This window comes from Astyanax mexicanus, chromosome 11 (assembly GCF_023375975.1).
Source record: "Astyanax mexicanus isolate ESR-SI-001 chromosome 11, AstMex3_surface, whole genome shotgun sequence".
Lineage (NCBI taxonomy): Eukaryota > Metazoa > Chordata > Actinopteri > Characiformes > Acestrorhamphidae > Astyanax > Astyanax mexicanus.
In genome coordinates, this window is record NC_064418.1 from 28,059,913 (window position 1) to 28,079,377 (window position 19,465).

General features: G+C 37.9%; 1 protein-coding gene across 8 annotated transcripts in view; it reads left to right on the plus strand.

Moving 5' to 3' along the window:
• Positions 1 to 19,465, plus strand: part of dgkh (diacylglycerol kinase, eta) — a 106,541-nt gene that overhangs the window by 81,562 nt on the left and 5,514 nt on the right. For all 8 annotated transcript variants that reach the window (XM_007251703.4, XM_007251705.4, XM_007251702.4 and 5 more), the window contains 13 exons: positions 2,534 to 2,834; positions 4,182 to 4,313; positions 8,077 to 8,211; positions 8,366 to 8,483; positions 8,569 to 8,679; positions 8,782 to 8,878; positions 9,988 to 10,095; positions 13,511 to 13,624; positions 14,924 to 15,058; positions 15,173 to 15,439; positions 16,845 to 16,937; positions 17,109 to 17,228; positions 17,353 to 17,458. In XM_007251703.4, coding sequence (XP_007251765.1) covers positions 2,534 to 2,834; positions 4,182 to 4,313; positions 8,077 to 8,211; positions 8,366 to 8,483; positions 8,569 to 8,679; positions 8,782 to 8,878; positions 9,988 to 10,095; positions 13,511 to 13,624; positions 14,924 to 15,058; positions 15,173 to 15,439; positions 16,845 to 16,937; positions 17,109 to 17,228; positions 17,353 to 17,458 — 1,837 coding nt within the window. The remainder of the gene's footprint in view (positions 1 to 2,533; positions 2,835 to 4,181; positions 4,314 to 8,076; positions 8,212 to 8,365; positions 8,484 to 8,568; positions 8,680 to 8,781; positions 8,879 to 9,987; positions 10,096 to 13,510; positions 13,625 to 14,923; positions 15,059 to 15,172; positions 15,440 to 16,844; positions 16,938 to 17,108; positions 17,229 to 17,352; positions 17,459 to 19,465) is intronic.

Genomic DNA, 19,465 nt, shown 5'->3' on the forward strand with positions numbered 1-19,465 from the left:
AACATACCCCTAGACTGTGCCCTAAAGAGTTCACAGTGTAGGAACATCAAAAAACCTCAGCACATAGGCACATACAATATACACAAAAGACCAAGCAATGAAGGCATGGGAAAGGGTACGGGAGGGGTAGGGTGGGGTGGTTAGTCTCACTGCGTGGCAACAATCAGTTTGCCATGGACCTGAAGACAGTATTGTGTCTGGGGTATCATTATTGTAGTCATCCAAATACCAGATTTAAATGGGCATGTCTGTATTATACTGAGTGTGGGGATATAAAAAAAACATGGAGTTTAAAAACATTCATAATCCACTGCCACAGTTACAGTGAGTTTGTCAACTTTAGTTAGATTAAAAACAAACCCTGGTGCGATTTCTCTGTTATGCCCGGTTCACACTACACAACTATTTAAGTCATCAGTTGTTGTGCTGTTCACACTACACAACTGGTTGTGCTGTAATCGCACTTCTTTCAGTTGTTGAGACTTTCACACTACATGACTGATTACAGAAATACTCAGAACCAGTAGTTTTAAAGTAGTATTATTTTTAATTTAAAGTTTTAGCTTTTAGCTCCATTTACTCCCATTCATAGAGGACTCACTCGCGGGCTCCCTCTAGAGTAATTTACTGTTAATATAACAGGGGGAAACGAAAAATAATCAGACTCTCCATAAACGGCTCTGGTGCATTTTGGACCCGAGGTTCTCTCTTTCTGTGATCCCATTGGCTGTATGTAGCCGCTGCTCCTGACTCCTAGTCGCCGACTGAGTCAGATATTAAACATGTTGAATATTTGCCAGGCGTCTGCGACTGGTCGGCGATCCGTTGGTGACGGATCAGCCAGTGTCTCTCAGTAGTTCACACTGAGCGAGGGCTGAGTGATCCCCAATTTGCCTCTGAGGAGAGTTTTTGTCAGTGATCAACGAAAAACTGAGGGCGACTAAAAAACTGGCCTAAAATCGCGTAGTGTGAACCAGGCATTAGAGTGCTTCATTATTGGATGCATGTATGCTGCAAGTGATCTGAAGTGAACCATTACTAAAATGGACAAATGTATAATTTCCTTGATTGGTTTGGACCAAGGGAACTAAATTCCTGATATTGTAGATTAGCCAGTCTTCCATAACCACAAAAAAGTGATACACTGGAAAAAAATATGTGTAAAATTTACTTAAAAAATATTTTGCAACTTTCTGCATTTGCTTTTTTTAAGTAAATTTAATTTCAGATAAATTTATGTAACTTACATGTTACATAGAGTAAATAAGTGAACTGAACTTCAGTCAATCCTTTCTTTTAGTAACCTTTACTTAATTTCTGCATACATTATTACCTAATTACATTTACTTAATATTTAAATTTCTATAATATATTATGTATTTATAATATAAATTAAATTATTTGAGTAATATTGTATAAATGAAGTAATTGTAATTAGGTAATATTGTATGCACAAAATTAGTAAAGGTTACTAAAAGAAAGGATTGATTCAGGAAAGATAAATGAAGTAAAGTTTAATAAAAGAAAGGATTGACTGAAGTTCAGTTCACTTATTTACTCTATGTAACACTTTAGTCTTGAAACCGAGTTGAAGTTACTTAAATTTACATGAAATTAAATTTACTTTAAAAAAAAAGCAAGGCAGAAAGTTGCAGAAGTTTTTTTTAAGTAAATTTTACGCAGCATTTTTTTAAAAATATCTAGTACAATTATAACATCTTGTCACTTTTCTTACTTTATGTTTTCATGGACATTGACTATTTATATCACACTCATTCAATTGATATAGACATAGACAATTTCCTACTAAGGAAATGATAATATGCCATGTCAACCTGGCTGTTAATTCGAGTAGGGAGCTCTCAAATTTTACAGCTGACTAACATTTCATCCCTGGTGATGCCTGGTGATACCACATCATTAGCCAAGAATCCCAGAGAGCACAACTAGCTCTGCACATTCTGGGTGGGCAGGATGGCTCTCTATCTCCCTCCATCACATAATGCAGTATTACTTAGTGCTGATGTCTATTGGTTGATGTAACAGAACTGGCAATTAGTGTTCTCTTCTAAGCATGTTTGCCCAAAGATAATGAGTTAGCAGCCAGTCAAAAGGATGAACTAACTAACTGGTGTGAAACACTGTACTATTCTGTCCTACTACTACTAATACCTACTAACTACTACTAATAGTATTCATTTTTACTCTGCTTCTTTTTCACTGTTATGCCACACTGCACCAGCTGTCATAAAAAAAAAACATCCAAAATATATCTACCACACCCACATGCATCAGTGCTGTGATGTTGTGCCTTATTTTTGTACTTGAGACACGATTATAAAAATAGTGCTATTCATGTCGCTAGCAGACACTTCCTCTCAGAGGATTTTCCTGTGGCTCAGTGACTCACTAGTCATTCCCAGCTTCCTATTACAAAATCATTTCAGCTACTTCTCAGATTAAAAAGGCTTTGCTGTAACACTATGAGTGTTTTTATTTATCTGCATACTGACACTTTGTTTTTTGTCCACAGTGTGGAATCTTGAATGAAAAGCTGGACCTGCTGCTGCAGACGCTGAACACAGAGGCGCAGGCCATGAGGCCTCCTTCTCTCACCACTCCACCTATCGTAGAGGAGGAGCTGGAGGAGGAGGAGCTGCAGGAGGAGGAGGACCTGAGCGAGGAGTCTCTGACGGAGCTGAAGGAGAAGCTGGAGGAGAATGTGACGGAGAAGGACTCTCCACACAAGCTGTTCAGGCCGAGGGAGCAGCTCATGCTCCGCGCAAACAGCCTGAAGAAAGCAGTTCGGCAGATCATCGAGCAGGCTGAGAAGAGTAAGAAGAAAGTCAGACAGTGAAAAATAAAAGATATATAATTTTGGCCATAATAATAGGAACTAAATATTTACGTCATTCAAACAATTGATCCATTGCAACAACAACAATTTGGAAAAGCTACTTTAAGTTACTTTAATGTATTAAATCTATTAAAACTATTAAATCTATAAATAAGGAAATACAGGTATAAATAAAGCCTATTTTTGTTTTTTAATGTAAAAAGTTAAAAAGTAAAACAAGTTTTTTTTCCCAAAAATTATTAGCATATGTAATGCTAATTAGTAATATCTTATTGAAAAGAAGATATTTTGATATCTTTTAGTTTTTCAATCAAGTTTTAATTATAACCAAAAAAGGCTGCTGTCACATAATGAAATTCCGACATAATACAAAATACCCTCACATGCCAAAAGTCAGGGGATACCAGTATGTGGAATGTTCTTTAAGTGTTTCCTCAGGGAACAGCTTTAGAATACCCACAGGTTATTCTAAGGTTTTTTTTTTGTATATACTTTTTTTTATCCCATTTTCTCCCAATTTACATGGCCAATTACCCAACCCACTTATTAGGACTTCCCCTATCACTAGTAATGCCCCAGCACCAGGAGAGTGAAGACTAGCACATACCTCCTTTCGATACGTGTGAAGTCAGACCTCTTTTCAAACTGATGCTGATGCAGCATTACAGAGTAGCATCACAGAGGACTCTGAGGAAAGTGCAGCGACTCTGTTTCAATACATCAGCTCACAGACGCCTCGTGCTGATTAACATTACCTTTGTAGTGATGTCGAGAGTGAGCACCATATACCCACCCGGAGAGAGCAAGGCCAATTGTGCTCTCTCAGGGCTCTGGTAGCCGATGGCAAGCTACATGAACAGGATTCAAACTAGCGATCTTCTGTTCATAGTGGCAGCGCCTTAGTAGAAGGGTGATATCTTGTGAGTGAGATTGAACTCTGACCACTGTGCTCATGGCAAGGTGATGTACTGTAATTATTTTGTATTTTAGCAGTATTAGCTTTATTTTGCTTTTAGTTTTTGGTGCAGAGCTTAGTTCATTTTATTAGAACAGAATCCAAGTACAGTACAACTAAATTAGGTCACTTTCTGAACTAATGTCATGAAATCAAAGCTCATTAGAATAATGAAAAGCAAAAGATTTGTGTAATTCAATGAGAGTCACGTATCCCTTGTTTTTACTGAAAGAAACATTACTGGGTGTGTGATCTCTTCTAATTACTGTACCATAACATCATGCAATCGGTTTAACAGGCTGTAAAGCTTTGCTGTTAGTAAAAATAGGGAGGATGTGTAAGTGTGTATGACCTGTTTCTGTCTTCTAGTGGTGGATGAACAGAATGCACATACAGATGAGCAGGATCTGCAGTCTCCTACAGACTTTAAAAAGGACACAGAGGATGAAAACAAGGATAACGAGAAGGACGAGGACACTAAAGAACTGGAGTCCCTGCCCTGTGAGTTTATGTACCTAATAAAGTTACCATATTTTTCAGACTTTAAGGCGCACTTATAATTATTTTATTTTCCTAAAAATCAAAAGTGTGCCTTATGTATCCAGTGCACCTTATGTATGAATTTTACCAGTCAGGTTGTAAGGAGCAGTAAAAACTAAAGTAAAAAAGGGGTTTTAGTGAAGTTTCTCCAGCACTGAGTGCAGCAGCATTAGCTTTATCCATTAACTGCAGCGCTAGCTCTTTCACCGTTTAGAGGCGAGTATATGGGATGGAAGTCTGTTTGTTTGCCTAGTTAAAACAAGCTATGTGGGACGAACCACTAGCTAATATTGCCCTGGGTTACCGGAACACTCAGGGTTCCTCAGTCTAGTGCTATCTGGTGGCATTTACTTCCCGCTAGCACTGCGGTTAGTGGCTTATGCTAATGCTGCTGCACCCAGCCTTAGTGCTGGAGAAACTTCACTGAAAACTTACCCTTAGACAAAATATTGGAAATCTAAGCTTTATCTTTGTAGATTAACATTCAGTGCTTGTTTGACTTTGAAAGAAAATGTTTTTTTTTTAAGAATTACAGTTTTGTTTACATTAGAAGGGAAACATGGCGACACCCTTGCTCACTTTGATTTAGGCATCCTTAATGTGCCTTATAATCTGGTGCGCCTTATAGTGAGAAAAATATGGTAACAGTGTGTTTCCTGTCACTTTAAAATGCCACTAACACATTTATACTAAGGGTGCATCCCAATTGCGTATTGATAACTAAGTAGTCTCTAACTAGGAAAGAAATTATAATAGATAAATGTGTCACAGCTCTGGAATGAAAAAAAGAGACCACCTAAAATGAAAAGTTTCTTTGATTTTACCAAATTGAAAACCTCTGGAATATATTCAAAAGGAAGATCGATCACAAGCCATCAAACCAAGCTGAACTGCTTGAATTTCTGCACTAGGGGTAGCATAAAGTTATCCAAAAGCAGTGTGTAAGACTGGTGGAGGAGAACATGCCAAGATGCATGAAAACTGTGATTAAAAACCAGGTTTATTCCACCAAATATTGATTTCTGAACTCTTAAAACTTTATTAATATGAACTTGTTTTCTTTGCATTATTTGAGGTCTGAAAGCTCTGCATCTTTTTTGTTATTTCAGTCATTTCTCATTTTCTGCAAATAAATGCTCTAAATGAAAATAATTTTATTTGAAATTTGGGTTAAATGCTGTCTGTAGTTTATAGAATAAAACAACAATGTTAATTGTACTCCAATATATACCTGTAATAAATAACACAATTCTAATATTGTTTTACCAGAGCTGTATACTCAAATATCCAATATACCAATATTTTTTTTTTCACAAACAATGCAAAATAAAAAAAGAGAGAAGCTACTCGGGTCTGGAACAATATTTGAAAAAATGCTAAATAATGATTCAAAGTGCAGATAGTACCAATCAGGTACTAACATTAATATTTTCTGTAACCTGCCAAGCCTGCACTATTAGGATTAGTATATAGTATAAAACTTAGTATTAGTTTAGTGTAGTAGTAGTGTAGTATGCAACTGGGATGTAGCCTGAGAGTTTCAGTTTAGAGAAATAATCATCAGTTCACTATTATTCTAAAAGCATAGTGATGCTGCCCTCTAGTGTGTACGGCTGGTTATGACAGGTCCTTGTGTTTTCACATTATCATTACTGTGTATGAATACATTTTGCTTTGGCCATACAGTTGTAGCTTTAATTTGCCTACTTTTTTGTATGATAAATCGTAATTGTCTGTTAAATTGTAGCTTAAATAAAAACAGACTACAGCTTCTTGTTCTTTAATGAAATTCCTCAGTTGTGAAGTTGCTTTTGCGTGAGTGAGCTTGTTCTCCTCCGAGCTGAAGTGCTCTGTTTACAGGCTTTAAGCATGTAAGAGTGTTTATGGTCTAAGTGTGTGTGTGCGTGTTTGTGTGTGTGTGTGTGTGTGTGTGTGTTTCAGAGGCTAGGAACGATATTTGTCTCTATAGGGAGCTTGTCATTGTGTGCTGGACAGTGGCACTTCCTGTTTATACAAAGGTCAGCTTCCTGCTTGAACGTGTCCAGTAGACAATGAAAGGCTGCGTGTGTTCTCCTGAACGCTGTCAGTCCCCCAGGGGTTCCTGGTTGATCCTCCAGTGCACAGCTGTCGTGCTGTTGTTAGCAGCCTTTGATGTTTTAGAGTTTGTAAATATTTATACTTTATTTTTTTTTTATTTTGCTCCTTGACTTCCTATTATTGCAACTATGTGATATAGAGTAGTTTTGATGCTTTCCAGATTGCATACAAGATTACATACATGGCTGTGCAGCCATACACTGTGCCTGGATGAGCGTTCTTGTTCGAATTTTGTCCTGAAGCTCTAGAGTTTTGTTGAATCTAATAACAAAAAAAGTTATTTTGATTACAGTTACATTGCGTTCGCTGTTAAAACGTACACAATGTAATGTTTTACATTAAAGGTCTCATTCCATGATTTTTTAAATTCATTTTAAATGTCTCGTTGTGGTGTCCAGTATGAATGAATGTCATGTGAGATTTTTTTTGTGAAAAAAAAAATGCTCTGGTGTTTCTATTTAGCCCTGCTTTAGTTCACTGGGTTAGTGGTCTCTGAAGAAGGACAGGATTTGGGCTCTTGCTTATAAATATTCATACATGCAAACATATTGCTTCTGATTGGTTAACAGCACTGCAGCAGAGATTGCTACCTGCCTTCCCCCACATTCAATTTTACAGCTCTAAAACTCAAAGGTCAAAATGTTTTCAATGTTTTCAACTAAGATACAGACTTACTTATTACTTCGTTTAACAGCAGACTTTCAATGCCATTCGGTGTGGCATTAATAACGTTTCTTTCAGCTAAACTAATGCTACTAAACTCTTACCTCAGACTTGGTGATTCGGTGCTTGGGCGGTTTCACCATGTCAAAGTCCCAGAGTCCGCTTTATATCATAAAATCTGACGCCAACTGCACCGTTTTCAAACCATGCTTCCCTAGTGTATATTTAAAGTCTTGGTAAAATGAGATCCAATTTAAACCTACTAGCTGGAGTAAACAGAGCTGTTAGCTCCTCCTTAGTTAACAAGACAATGTCGGCTCTGCTGCAGCCTGGGTTCAGCTCTGTCTGTGAGTTGACGTAGACACAGTGCTTTTTCTGATCTAATTCTTTTTTCTGATTATTTTCTTTTCTTAGCTACTGCACACAATGGAGGTTGAGGAAGTTTCATATGCATATATGCATATTCAACCCGGGAAGATCTATAGTATTTCACAAACCCACTATTTAAGGTGGAATGGAGAGTTAGAATTAGAGTCTAACTTGGGACTTGTTTTTGCTGCTAACTGATAATGTCAACACACTTATCAGTTAAAATAAAGCTCTTTTATGATTTGTTTACTTAATGAGGTCATAATTTAACATTGTATAGAGATTTTAAAAATTGGGCATGGAAAATCAGATTACTTGGGTTTAAAAGCTGGACAAGCCCAATACCGATCAACTGGATCGTAATTTGTGACATCTCTAGAATCTAATGCATAAGAAACATCACTGTGTGGTGACTCCAGTTCTCCCATGACTCTTTAGTGTGTTTACTTCAGTTGTGTTGAGACGCTGTGTCTGAGAGGGCAGTGGTATACAATTTTTATCATTTTTTGGTTACTGAGAGATAAATTATTCAGTGACTGCCTGTTCCCTGCAGGTGTGCCTTAGATGTTAAAACCATGCTTCTTTGTTCCTGCAGTGGCGAAGTCGCCCTGCTCGCCTACAGAGAGACGTGTAAGTCGCAGCACGCAGTCATGTGGTTCCTTCTCCATGCCTCCATTCACCACAAGCAAGGAGAACCTGCCTGTCTTAAACACTCGCATTATCTGCCCAGGTATGAGAACAAAAATCATTGCTAAACAATTATTAAAATAATTTCCTTTTCTGTCATTGATTTATTTATCTATTGTTTAAAAGTCTTAATATAGTTTTATATCTTTTATGACCTTTATTTACCATATTAAACCTGTTGCTCTGTGTGTCTTCAGGCTTGCGCGCCGGCCTTGCTGCCTCCATAGCTGGAAGCTCTATCATAAGTAAGATGTTACTTGCCAATATCGACCCATTTGGAGCCACGCCTTTCATTGACCCTGACCTGGATCCACTGTAAGAGTCTTTAACTCAAATCTTAATTTTCACGCGTCATGTCCTGTATTGAAAACAGCATGCTGAATCTTATCTTCTCTCATAGAGAGGGGTATTTGGAGAAGTGTGTCATGAACAACTACTTTGGGATTGGCCTGGATGCCAAGATCTCACTGGAGTTCAATAACAAGCGAGAGGAGCATCCTGAGAAATGCAGGTCAGGCAATGGGCCATTCAGTCTCTTGGAATTTATTAAGCTTTAATAGCCAGTTTATATCTTGATTTTTCATATTTGTGTTGTTTCCTTGTGTTGTGGTAGGAGCCGCACCAAGAACATGATGTGGTATGGAGTCTTAGGCACCAAGGAGCTTCTGCAGAGGACCTACAAGAACCTGGAGCAGAAAGTGCAGTTAGAAGTAAGACGTCAAGCATAACAGTTATCTGTGCAGAGTCAGCAGTGTACATATTTTCTATAGATATGTGCATGAGTAATACAGTACATATGATGACCACCTGTGGAAATATGCCTAAAGTCATTATTTGCCTAATTTATTTGCAATAATAATGATTATAGAACTTTTAGAACAAATTCCCTGTGAGCTCAGATCAACTGAGTGTCCAATCTAGAGTAAAAAAAAAACAACAACTCTTGATTTGAGTTAATTTTACCATAAATCTTAAAAGTGTACGTATTGGTATTGAGTAAATAATACCGTTAGATGGAAAATTAATCAAGCACAAAGCTACTTCATTGCAATTTTTAGGCTGCATGAAGTCACACTTCGCAATAAAGAAAATGGTAGCTTGCTCTTACAGCCTACAACACTGTATCAAACAGTCAACTATCATATAAAATATAACTAAATACCCACTGAAAGGTAGCTCTGGTGGGTAAGACTACACACTGAAAGTGGATACAGGTTTAGGAGACACTTATTCAAGCAAATTGTAGCGTATTTTTTGCACTATAAAGCACATCGGATTATAAGGCGTACTATCAATAAACGACTGTTTTCTGGTCTATTTTCATACATAAGGTGCACAGGATTATAAGGTGCATTATGCAGAACTAGTAAGGAACAGGGGTGTCGCCATGCAGGCTACAGTCTGATATACTTGGGGTCTCTGTGCTGTAGAACTAAACTGAAACTCCTGTATAATGTTGTTCTTCAGTGGAGTGGCTTTACTGCTCCTTACAACCTCACTGGTAAAATTCCTATCCTAAAATAAGATTATAATGCACACTGATGATTAAATTAAAATCTCAAGTTTTATTTCAACAAAAAAATAAAAGACTATCAAACTCCATAGAACACAATTAGTAATACTTCAGTACTCTCACAGCTCTACTAGGCAACTGTAATTTTTTTTATCTGTCACTTTTAGTGCGGTTGTTTATTTGCTCTTTATGGCCTAGATGATAATCATTAGGAGACAGTTACTCATGTTTGTTCATGGCTGACAGCCCATTTCCCCCCTGAATTAAAGTGCAGAGTTCCTCATTGTTGTGTGATGGGTTTTGCAGTGTGACGGACAGTACATCCCGCTCCCCAGTCTCCAGGGAATCGCTGTGCTGAATATCCCCAGCTATGCTGGAGGAACCAACTTCTGGGGCGGCACTAAAGAGGATGATGTAAGTGACCCTGTTAACCCTGACTCTTTCCTTTTACTGTCTGTAATTTCCTCTTTTATACACGTAAACCCTATTAAACTTGAGGAATGTTTCTAATCTGGAAACGTTTCCTATAAACAGATTTTAGTAAATCTTTGAGTGAGTGCTGAGAAACAGACATTTTGTGACATAATTTCTATATCAAACTAGCAACATAGCAGCTACTTGGAACTGGCTTTTCATCTCACTTACTCACTGAAATGATTCAGTAAACCCCTTAGAGCAAAATAAATTAGGCTCATTCTCTATATCTGAAAGTCTTCTGCAGTTTATTACATTTCACTTAGTTCACAGTGAGATCAGTTTGGTTCACTCAGCTCAATGAGATGTCACATGGAAAAACTGTGATTGAGTGAATAGTGCTGCTGAGTTAAACCACGGTGTACTATACGTTATACACTGACATGCCAAAAGTAATTGGACAGTAACTATATGAGATAAAACCTCACAATTTGTGCAGATGTGGGTGTTTCCAAGTAATGGTGCATTTACACTGCTCCGTGACTTCAACACACAGCGAACCCCCAGATGCAGTCGCACGGCGCATCATGGGCCTGACGTGTCGAGTTCAGGGGATTCGATGCGATAAAAAGTTGAATCAAGGTGAACTTTATGCAGATTAATCCATTTAACGCGATGCATCAATACAATCAGAGAGCAGGTGTTTGCCTGATACGTGTCCTCAGTGCAGTGTATGAAAACATTTTAGTTTCGATTTCCAGCATTCAAAAAGCTAATCATTGCAGTTTTAGGCTTCCCTGTCCTTTATGATCAATCCCTGCTGATTTACAAGGACTTTGATAATTGTAATACAGTGTGGAGAAAGTTTGCCAAGACTGTTGGGGTCTCTGGTGGGCTTTGAAAATATTAAAATATAATTTAATTCAAAAAGTTTGCTTTTGTTAGCCTATATGCTGCTCAGTAGACAGTGTTATGAAGCTCAATTGAACATTTATATTTATTAGTTTATAGAAATTAAAGCTTGTATAAAACCGTTACATTTACCATTTATTAAAACAATTTAATTACAATGCAGGAAACATCTTTGTAACACCCACATGCGACCAGTTGGAGTGGGGCAGTGCGTTCATGTGCGTTGATGCGACGGGGCAGTGTAACTGCAGCGTACCTCTATCCCATGACATTTGGCTAGGCCTGTCACGATAAGAATTTTTTGTAGACGATACATGATATTTTTGTAATTTAAGATTATTAAATGCCTCTGACACAATGATAACAGAATAGCATAAAAAAGTAATTATACACACAAAGACAGCAAAAATTTCAATAATCATTTATCATAATTAGTTTGGGAATTATATATTAATTTCCTCACCTACTTTAGTCCACACTGTGTGTATGGAGTCACAGCTATTGAAGCATGACTGGCTAAAATACTGTTCACTGTTATATATGTGAACAAACATACAAATAAACATAATAGACATAATTTAGATATCACAATTATCCAAAATTATTGAGGTCATGTTCATTTATTGTACGATAAATCGATATTGCAATTATTGTGACAGGCCTACATTTGGCATACATATTGGTATAGTAGTATAATTGGTACAGTTATCTGTATTGAAATGGAGAACACAAGCGTCTCTCAGAGGAACCTTGTTAACCTCCTCTGGTATTTAGCCTGAGTGTGTGTGTGTGTGTGTGTGTGTGTGGCTGACAAGCTTTTCATGGCTGGTTTATTAGCTGGCTATGAAATGAAAGGCCTCCCCTGTGTCCAGCCTCAGCATGAGAGGTTACGCTGGACTCTGGCAGCACTCTGCGAGGCCCGGTTACATAAGCTGGCCCAAGCAAAAGAGCAGTGACATGCTTGTGATCTCGAACAGGACATCCAGTGGATCTGCTCCAAGAACGTCATTCGATGAGACAGTGTCATTGCTACAAGTCTAGGGTATTTTCTTATGATGTGCACTAACTGCTTGCACCCAGTAAAAATGCTTTACTTCCATATAGCATCACAAATGTGTTTGTGAAGAGCCCTCTAGTGGTAATCAGGGAAACCTGTAAAATTGTACTGCTGTCTCCGTACACTACACAACTTTGAAAAAAGGCTTTTAACAGACTGAATTCTGACAGCCTCTGACACATAAAAATACTCGTCACAGACTTTTACTCACAGAGTAAGATTTTGCAAAGACTGAGGATCAATATTTGCAAGACGGCAGCTAGATTCTATCTGAGATTATTTCCCATCATTTTTCTGGAGGAGTTTACATACAATACATTTTACATATTAAGTTACAAATAACGTGTATGTCAGTACTGTGATTTATCAGAGACTCACAACTTTTGTCCCCATCAACAGTTTATTTTTCTGCCACACTGTAATTAGTTCTTGATCTTTTTTATTTGAATACATTTTGCGTTCAATTCTGCCTATAAGCTCCTTTTCCCCCCTTTTTTGCTACAACCTTGTACAGCAAAGAATCACAGTTTCACTGCTATACATTTGCCTTTATTTTAAATAGAAACATCATTCTTCCAAATTGTGTATTTATTAAACTTGTTTGTATCAAAAATAACACTGCACAATAATAATTGTGTTTAAAGTAATAAAATAACCTGTGTTTAAAGTAAGAACCATATATGATCCAGCGGTCTAAAGCACTGTCACTATGAGCGGGAGGTCGCATGTTCGAACATGCATGCCCCGCTCATGCAGCTTTGCCATTAAGCTGCCGGTGCTCAGAGGGAGCACAATTGGCCCTGCTCCCTCCGGATGGGTAGATGGCGCTCTCCCCACATCACTCCTAAGGTGATGCCCGCAGCACTGGGCATCTGTGAGCTGATGTATGAGAACCGAGTCGCCATGCTTTCCTCTGAGTGTTCTGTGATGCTACTTGGCCATGCTGCATCAGCAGCAGTTCGAAAAGAAGCGGTGGCTGGCTTCACATGTATCGGAGGAAGCATGTGTCTTCACCCTCCTGGTGTGTTGGGGCATCACTAATGATAGGGTTGGGTAACTGGCCATGTAAATTGTGAGAAAAATGGGAAAAATTACAATTAAAATGATAAAAAATGATAAGAACCATATAAGGCATATCAACTGCAAAATGTGTTCTTTTCAAATCATTTGTAAATAGTTACGTAAAATATTTTTGCCTTGCGGCTTCCTGTAGCTCTCCTATTGGTTTAATATTTGCTAATATTAAACACGGTTGATTTTATCTGAACACCAGGACGAGAAAAAGACTGACTAAAACTTTCAATCCTAACCACCTTACACTGAATGATTGAGATGATGCGACCACAACTCGACTCCAGCAAGATAGTTTTACAGATGTTGCATAAAAATATTATTCACAGATTAAAAAAATAACATCTTACATTATTTTTCTTTCACATCTACCAGATATTCTGTGCGCCATCTTTTGATGATAAAATCTTGGAAGTGGTTGCTGTGTTTGGAAGTATGCAGATGGCAGTGTCTAGAGTGATCAAGCTCCAGCATCATCGCATAGCCCAGGTGAGTCTTACAGTGTTTAGAATTGCTGCTAAATATAATGCATATAATGCATAATAATATAATGCATAAAGTATATACAGTGTGCAGATGTTGTTACATAAACACTCGATTTTTGCTGTATTATTGGTATTATTTGACAGTGTTTCCCCTGGGATTTTATCAACAGCAGCAGCAGATGAACATCAATAGTATAACATGGCATTGTGAATCTAAGTGCTTTTATCAGTATCAGTTTACTCAGTTTACATGGGATTTACGTTACATTGCAAATGTTCTTTTAAAGGTAAATCTTTAATAAATCATATTTAACACTAGCTACCTTTTTTCTTCTCTCCTCTCCATTTCTTTTCCTAATTTCTCTGAAAGTGAAATGAAAGTTACAGTTTTTTATTGTGATTTTGCTATGTGAAATTGAAAATCTCTGGAATATAATCCAGAGGAAGACTGATGATCACAAGCCATCAAACTAAGCTGAACTGCTTGATTTTTTGCACCAGGAGTAAAGGCATAACGTTATCCAAAATCAGTGTGTAAGACTGGTGGAGGAGAACATGCCAAGATTCATGAAAACTGTGATTAAAAACCAGGGTTATTCCACCAAAAAATGATTTCTGAACTTTATGAATATGAACTTGTTTTCTTTGCATTATTTGAGGTCAACAATGTTCATTTTACCTAAACATATACCTATAAATAGTAAAATCAGAGAAACTGATTCAGAAATTGAAGTGGTCTCTTAATTTTTTTCCAGAGCTGTATATGTCCCGTAAACACTGTTGATTTTGAGTTTGTTCTTTACGTTGGCATTTTAGGACCATTATAATATGTTCTAAAATTACCTGGAAAGAATCTTTTAAAAAAAAATTTCAACACGAGTTTCTCTGATTTAGCTATTTATAGGTTTATGTTTGAGTAGAATGAACATTGTTGTTTTATTCTATAAACTACAGACAACATTTCTCCCAAATTCCAAGTAACATGATTGTCATTTAGAGAAAATTAAAATTGACTGAAATAACAAAAAAGATACAGAGCTTTCAGACCTCAAATAATGCAAAGAAAACAAGTTCATATCCATAAAGTTCAGAAACCATTTTTTGGTGGAATAACCCTGGTTTTTAATCACAGTTTTCATGAATCTTGGCATGTTCTCCTCCACCAGTCTTACACACTGCTTTTGGATAACTTCCGTGAAGTTGCCATTTTGGGATTTTGCAACAGTATACTGTGAAACAGCAGTCCTCCAGATTTTTCCCATAGTGACATGCTACTTTTTTCTAATTCCTCTCAATGCCATAGTGTCGCACAGTGAAGATAACAATCCTGGGAGATGAAGGAGTGCCGATCCAAGTGGATGGAGAAGCCTGGATCCAGCCACCCGGAGTCATCAAGATCCAACACAAGAATCGGGCCCAGATGCTGACCAGAGACAGGGTGAGTATTTTATTGAGTAGTGTCTCTGTGAATGTATACTTTACACAGTTTTGTTTTTGTACCCAAACCCCTGTGCGTTTATATATGTAAAGCTCTCCTCTGCCCTCGTCAAAGGCATTTGAGAACACGTTAAAGTCCTGGGAAGACAAGCTGAAGTATGACAAGCCCCCTCTGCGGCCGCACCTGTACCCTCAGCACTCTGTGGACCTGGCAACTGAGGAGGAGGCCACGCTTATCCAGATGTGCGCCCGCGCTGCAGAGGAGCTCATCACCAGGATCTGTGAGGCTGCCAAGACCAATGGGCTCCTGGAGCAAGAGCTGGCTCACGCTGTTAATGCTGCATCGCACGCCATCAACAAAACTCACCCCAAGTTCCCTGAAGTGAGTCAGAATTGTAGTACTGTGTGAACCATGGTTAACCATTCCACAAGATCCATGTTATAAAAGAATAATTCAGATATTTTAAAAGAATGTAGTAATGTCGTGTATTGTCTGATTTTCCACATTATTTAGAGATTTGCCTTTGTTTAAGGTATACTATCACATACTGTCAGCTAAGATGAATAATCTAAGTGTACATGGAACTCATTTCTCAGCTAGATGTGTCAATTTTGTTTAAGACGAGTCAGTATCAGCTGCTAACAGCTGTTCTCTTTTTTTTGTAGTTCTACCTCAGACGCTGAGTGTTAAGTTGTTTAAAAATGTATAAAACGAAGATGTATAGTTTTCTTATTTCCAACTATACATTTCTTATTCAATTACCTCACTGAGTACATGAACACAGTGATTGAGATTGAAGCTTTTACTTCAATGTATTTAAATAACCATGCCCATCTTGTATATATTTTTCACAAAACATTCAAATCATAATGAAATCACATACATGCCTAAAATAAATAATAACATAATAAATAAACAATTAAAAAAGAATAATATAAAATAAAATGATAAAATTAAAAGCTAAAAGACATTCATGTTTAGGCATTGAAAAAACATCAGACTTGATTAATAAAAATGTACAAAATACTATAAGAATGTAATGCAGTCATACCAAAAGTGTATTTCAGAGTTGAATACTTTAAAAGACAGCAATAATAAAAAAAAACATTATATATTTTATGTATATGATATCCACACAGCACAAAGTGTCCTAAATTCAATTTCCAAATTTCCCCTTTTTTAGGGTGCTTATACAATCTTTTTGATTGTGCAAAACGCAAACTCTCTCAACAACAATAGCCCAACATCACATCACACTTCAGATGCTCCTGATGTGGTTGAGAGTGTCCTCTAGTAATACGGACAGATGCAGACGACAGTGTATTCAACGTTTGCTTCATGTTAGATTTCAATTTAAATATCACAGGAGCATTTTTTTAGCAGTAATTTATGGTGTAAGGTGCATTGTGTTTTATGCCATTCACACTATTACACAGAGAACACAAGACACAAAATACATAGGTTTACTAGAATAGCATGATGGACATCATGTTAAAGTTACTTTACGATACGTGTAGCAGCATGTTTTTTTAAATACAAACTGCACAGATCTACGTGATTTCAGCAGTGATTTTATACCCAGATGTTTACCGCTTTTCCTCTGGTTATTGGAAGTGTTCTTCATTCTAAGCAGACCACCTTCGATGCTCAGTTCTTGCTCTCAAGAGCATCCTGCCTGGGACTCAGCTGTGCATACACGCAGACCATAAACGTTTACACAATCAGATGGAGTGTTGTAATCAGATTGCAACTCTCTCTCTGTTTTTTTTTTTGTTTTTTTTTTCAGAGCCTGACCAGAAACACAGCTATTGAAGTGGCGAGCACAGTGAAGGCCCTGCACAACGAGACCGAGTCCCTCCTAGTAGGACGAGTGTCACTGGTAAGTACAGTAAAGACTCATTTATAAAAGGGGCGCCCCCTTGACTGTCGGTGATCATGATTAAGATGTTGAAGATCTCCCCGATTTACTTTGGCACTGTGAATGTAGTCTATGGCTACGCTATGTGTGATTTTTGGCAAAGGCTTATATTGTGGGCTTTGTATCCTACAGCAACTGGACCCCCCTGAGGAGGAGCTGCTGTCCAGCGCTCTGCAGAGTGTGGAGGTGGAGCTGGGCAAGCTGTCTGAGATTCCTTGGCTCTACCACATCCTCCAGCCCAACGATGAGGAGGTGAGATCAAGCGGACTGTTGTGGAGTCAGCTTTTGGCCCAGTGTTTACAGCAGCTCTTGGCAGAGTGTGTGAGCGTGAAGATGCCGGTGTAAAGAGTGAACGCGTCTCTGTCGTGTGTGATAGGACCACTCCCTGGAGTACGGCAAGAGGAACAGCCGCAGCGGTATGTTCCGCATCGTGCCAAAGTTCAAGAAGGAGAAGGCCCTGAAGAAGTCCAGTCCGCAGTCAGGTAAGAGTGCTTGGGTGTTCTGACATTGGACAGGAACGAAAAAAAAAAAAATCATGGATGGCGTGTTGCATTCATGGAGTGCCGTGAGTTGTGTTCCCACATCGTGTTTTGAAATAGACAAAAATGTCATAATGCTGAGTCTTTCCAGAGAAACTGAATTCTGAGGCCTTTTTTTATATACCAAAAGTGTTTCTGGTTAACACAGCATCACAGTACTCTGTTAAAGGATATTGTGTCTGACCTCTAACGACCGTTAAGGCAATGCCGCGTGGCCTGTCTGATGATACGGAGCTTCATGTAGCATCTACATCCCCCCCTCTGAGAGTTCTCTCTGTTCTGTGATGTCCTCAGTTCAACCCAACCATCCATGAGCATCCTGCACTTTCCTCTGTTCATGGTGTCGTCCTGTGAGTCAGATACAGTCCCATGTGTCCACACATGAACGGCAGGCACAAACCAAGGCTCAGCCAGCTCACAGAAGAGAAAACCACTACCTTGCATACAACAGAAACATCAGCTTGTCTTTCTTAGTCGTGGGGACACTTTTTGTAGGAGGTTTGATGCTGAAACCACTGGACTTATTGGAACCACTGGAAATTAACATGCTGACAGTTAAATAGCTAGGTCATGTTAATTAAAAAAAAATAATACAATCCCAAATCAGAAAAGGTTTGGACGGTATAAAGAATGCGAATAAAAAGGAAATTCTTACATTTACTTGAACTTGAGGACCCTAGATATTTCATGTTTTTTCTGAACAAATTCATTTCAATTTTGAATGAACATTCATTCCTGTATTTCAGGTCTGCAACAAGTTGCAAAAAAGTCTGAGCAGGAACAATTTAGTGCTAATAATAGTTTATTGTTATAAATATTGATGTCATTTCAAAAAGGTGATTGAGGAGTAATTATATTCAATACTCATTTTTTTCCAGAAATACATGATGTATAAATACAGGAAATACAAGTATATATCAAAATATAACAAAATGCGAAGTGATATTTCTCATTTTACTTTATAAAATTTTTGTCAGGAACTGCAATACAGAATTATGTTCACAAATGCTACCTAAAACTCAAAGGTGCAAAACGGAAGCCTTGTGTTAACCATGTCCAGAAGTGGCATCAACATTTTTTTTGGCTTTGATGATGAGCTATCATACTATGGAAACCTATATTTTGGTCATACAAATCAGTGTTCCAGATATCTTTTTATTTTATTTTTTTCTTACAAAGAAAAAGGAATGTTTTTTCTTACAAAGAGCCACTACCCTGCCTGCAGTCTTCACTTGTTCACTGAGAATGTGTAGAGAATTTGAAAAAAAAAATGTGCCAGTACTGTTACTGTTTCTGTACTGTTGCAAAGCTTAGGACACTTTAACAAATGGATGTGTATTAAGAAATGAAATGAAGTTGACCATACAAACATGAAATATCTTGGCTGCTTGGATCCTGTCTGCAATTAAATAAAAGCATTATTATTAATTTTATTAATATTAGCATTTTCTATACTGTCCCAACCTTTTCTGATTTGAGGATGGACTATAAATATTGCCGCTGTCGTAGCAAAACAACAATCATCTCAATTTTGAATATTATTGTTCTTAAATTGGACCAATAGCACAAATTGCCAAGAATTACTTGGTTACTTTGTTGTACTTCAGAAACGCTTTTGTTCTTGTTACGACAGTGACGATATATCCTTTCCAGGTGAGCAGATTATTCACTACATGTGCTTCTGTGTTTCGGGGGTACAGTTAGCCTTTAGCTGATTATTAATATATCTCTGAAGCGCGGCTTCCTGCCTGTGGATGAGCCAGCATTTAGATAGCTTTTTTTGGACAGGACAGTTCAAACCATGGTGCAGGTAGGGATAGATGTAGAGCATTTAGGGTGCACAGGCTTCAGCCTCCCGTCCTCCCTCCTCCTCTCTCTTTCTCTCTCTCTTTCCCTTTCTCTAGCTTTCTCTCCCACAATTTTTTCTCTCTCTCTCTCTCTCCTATCTCC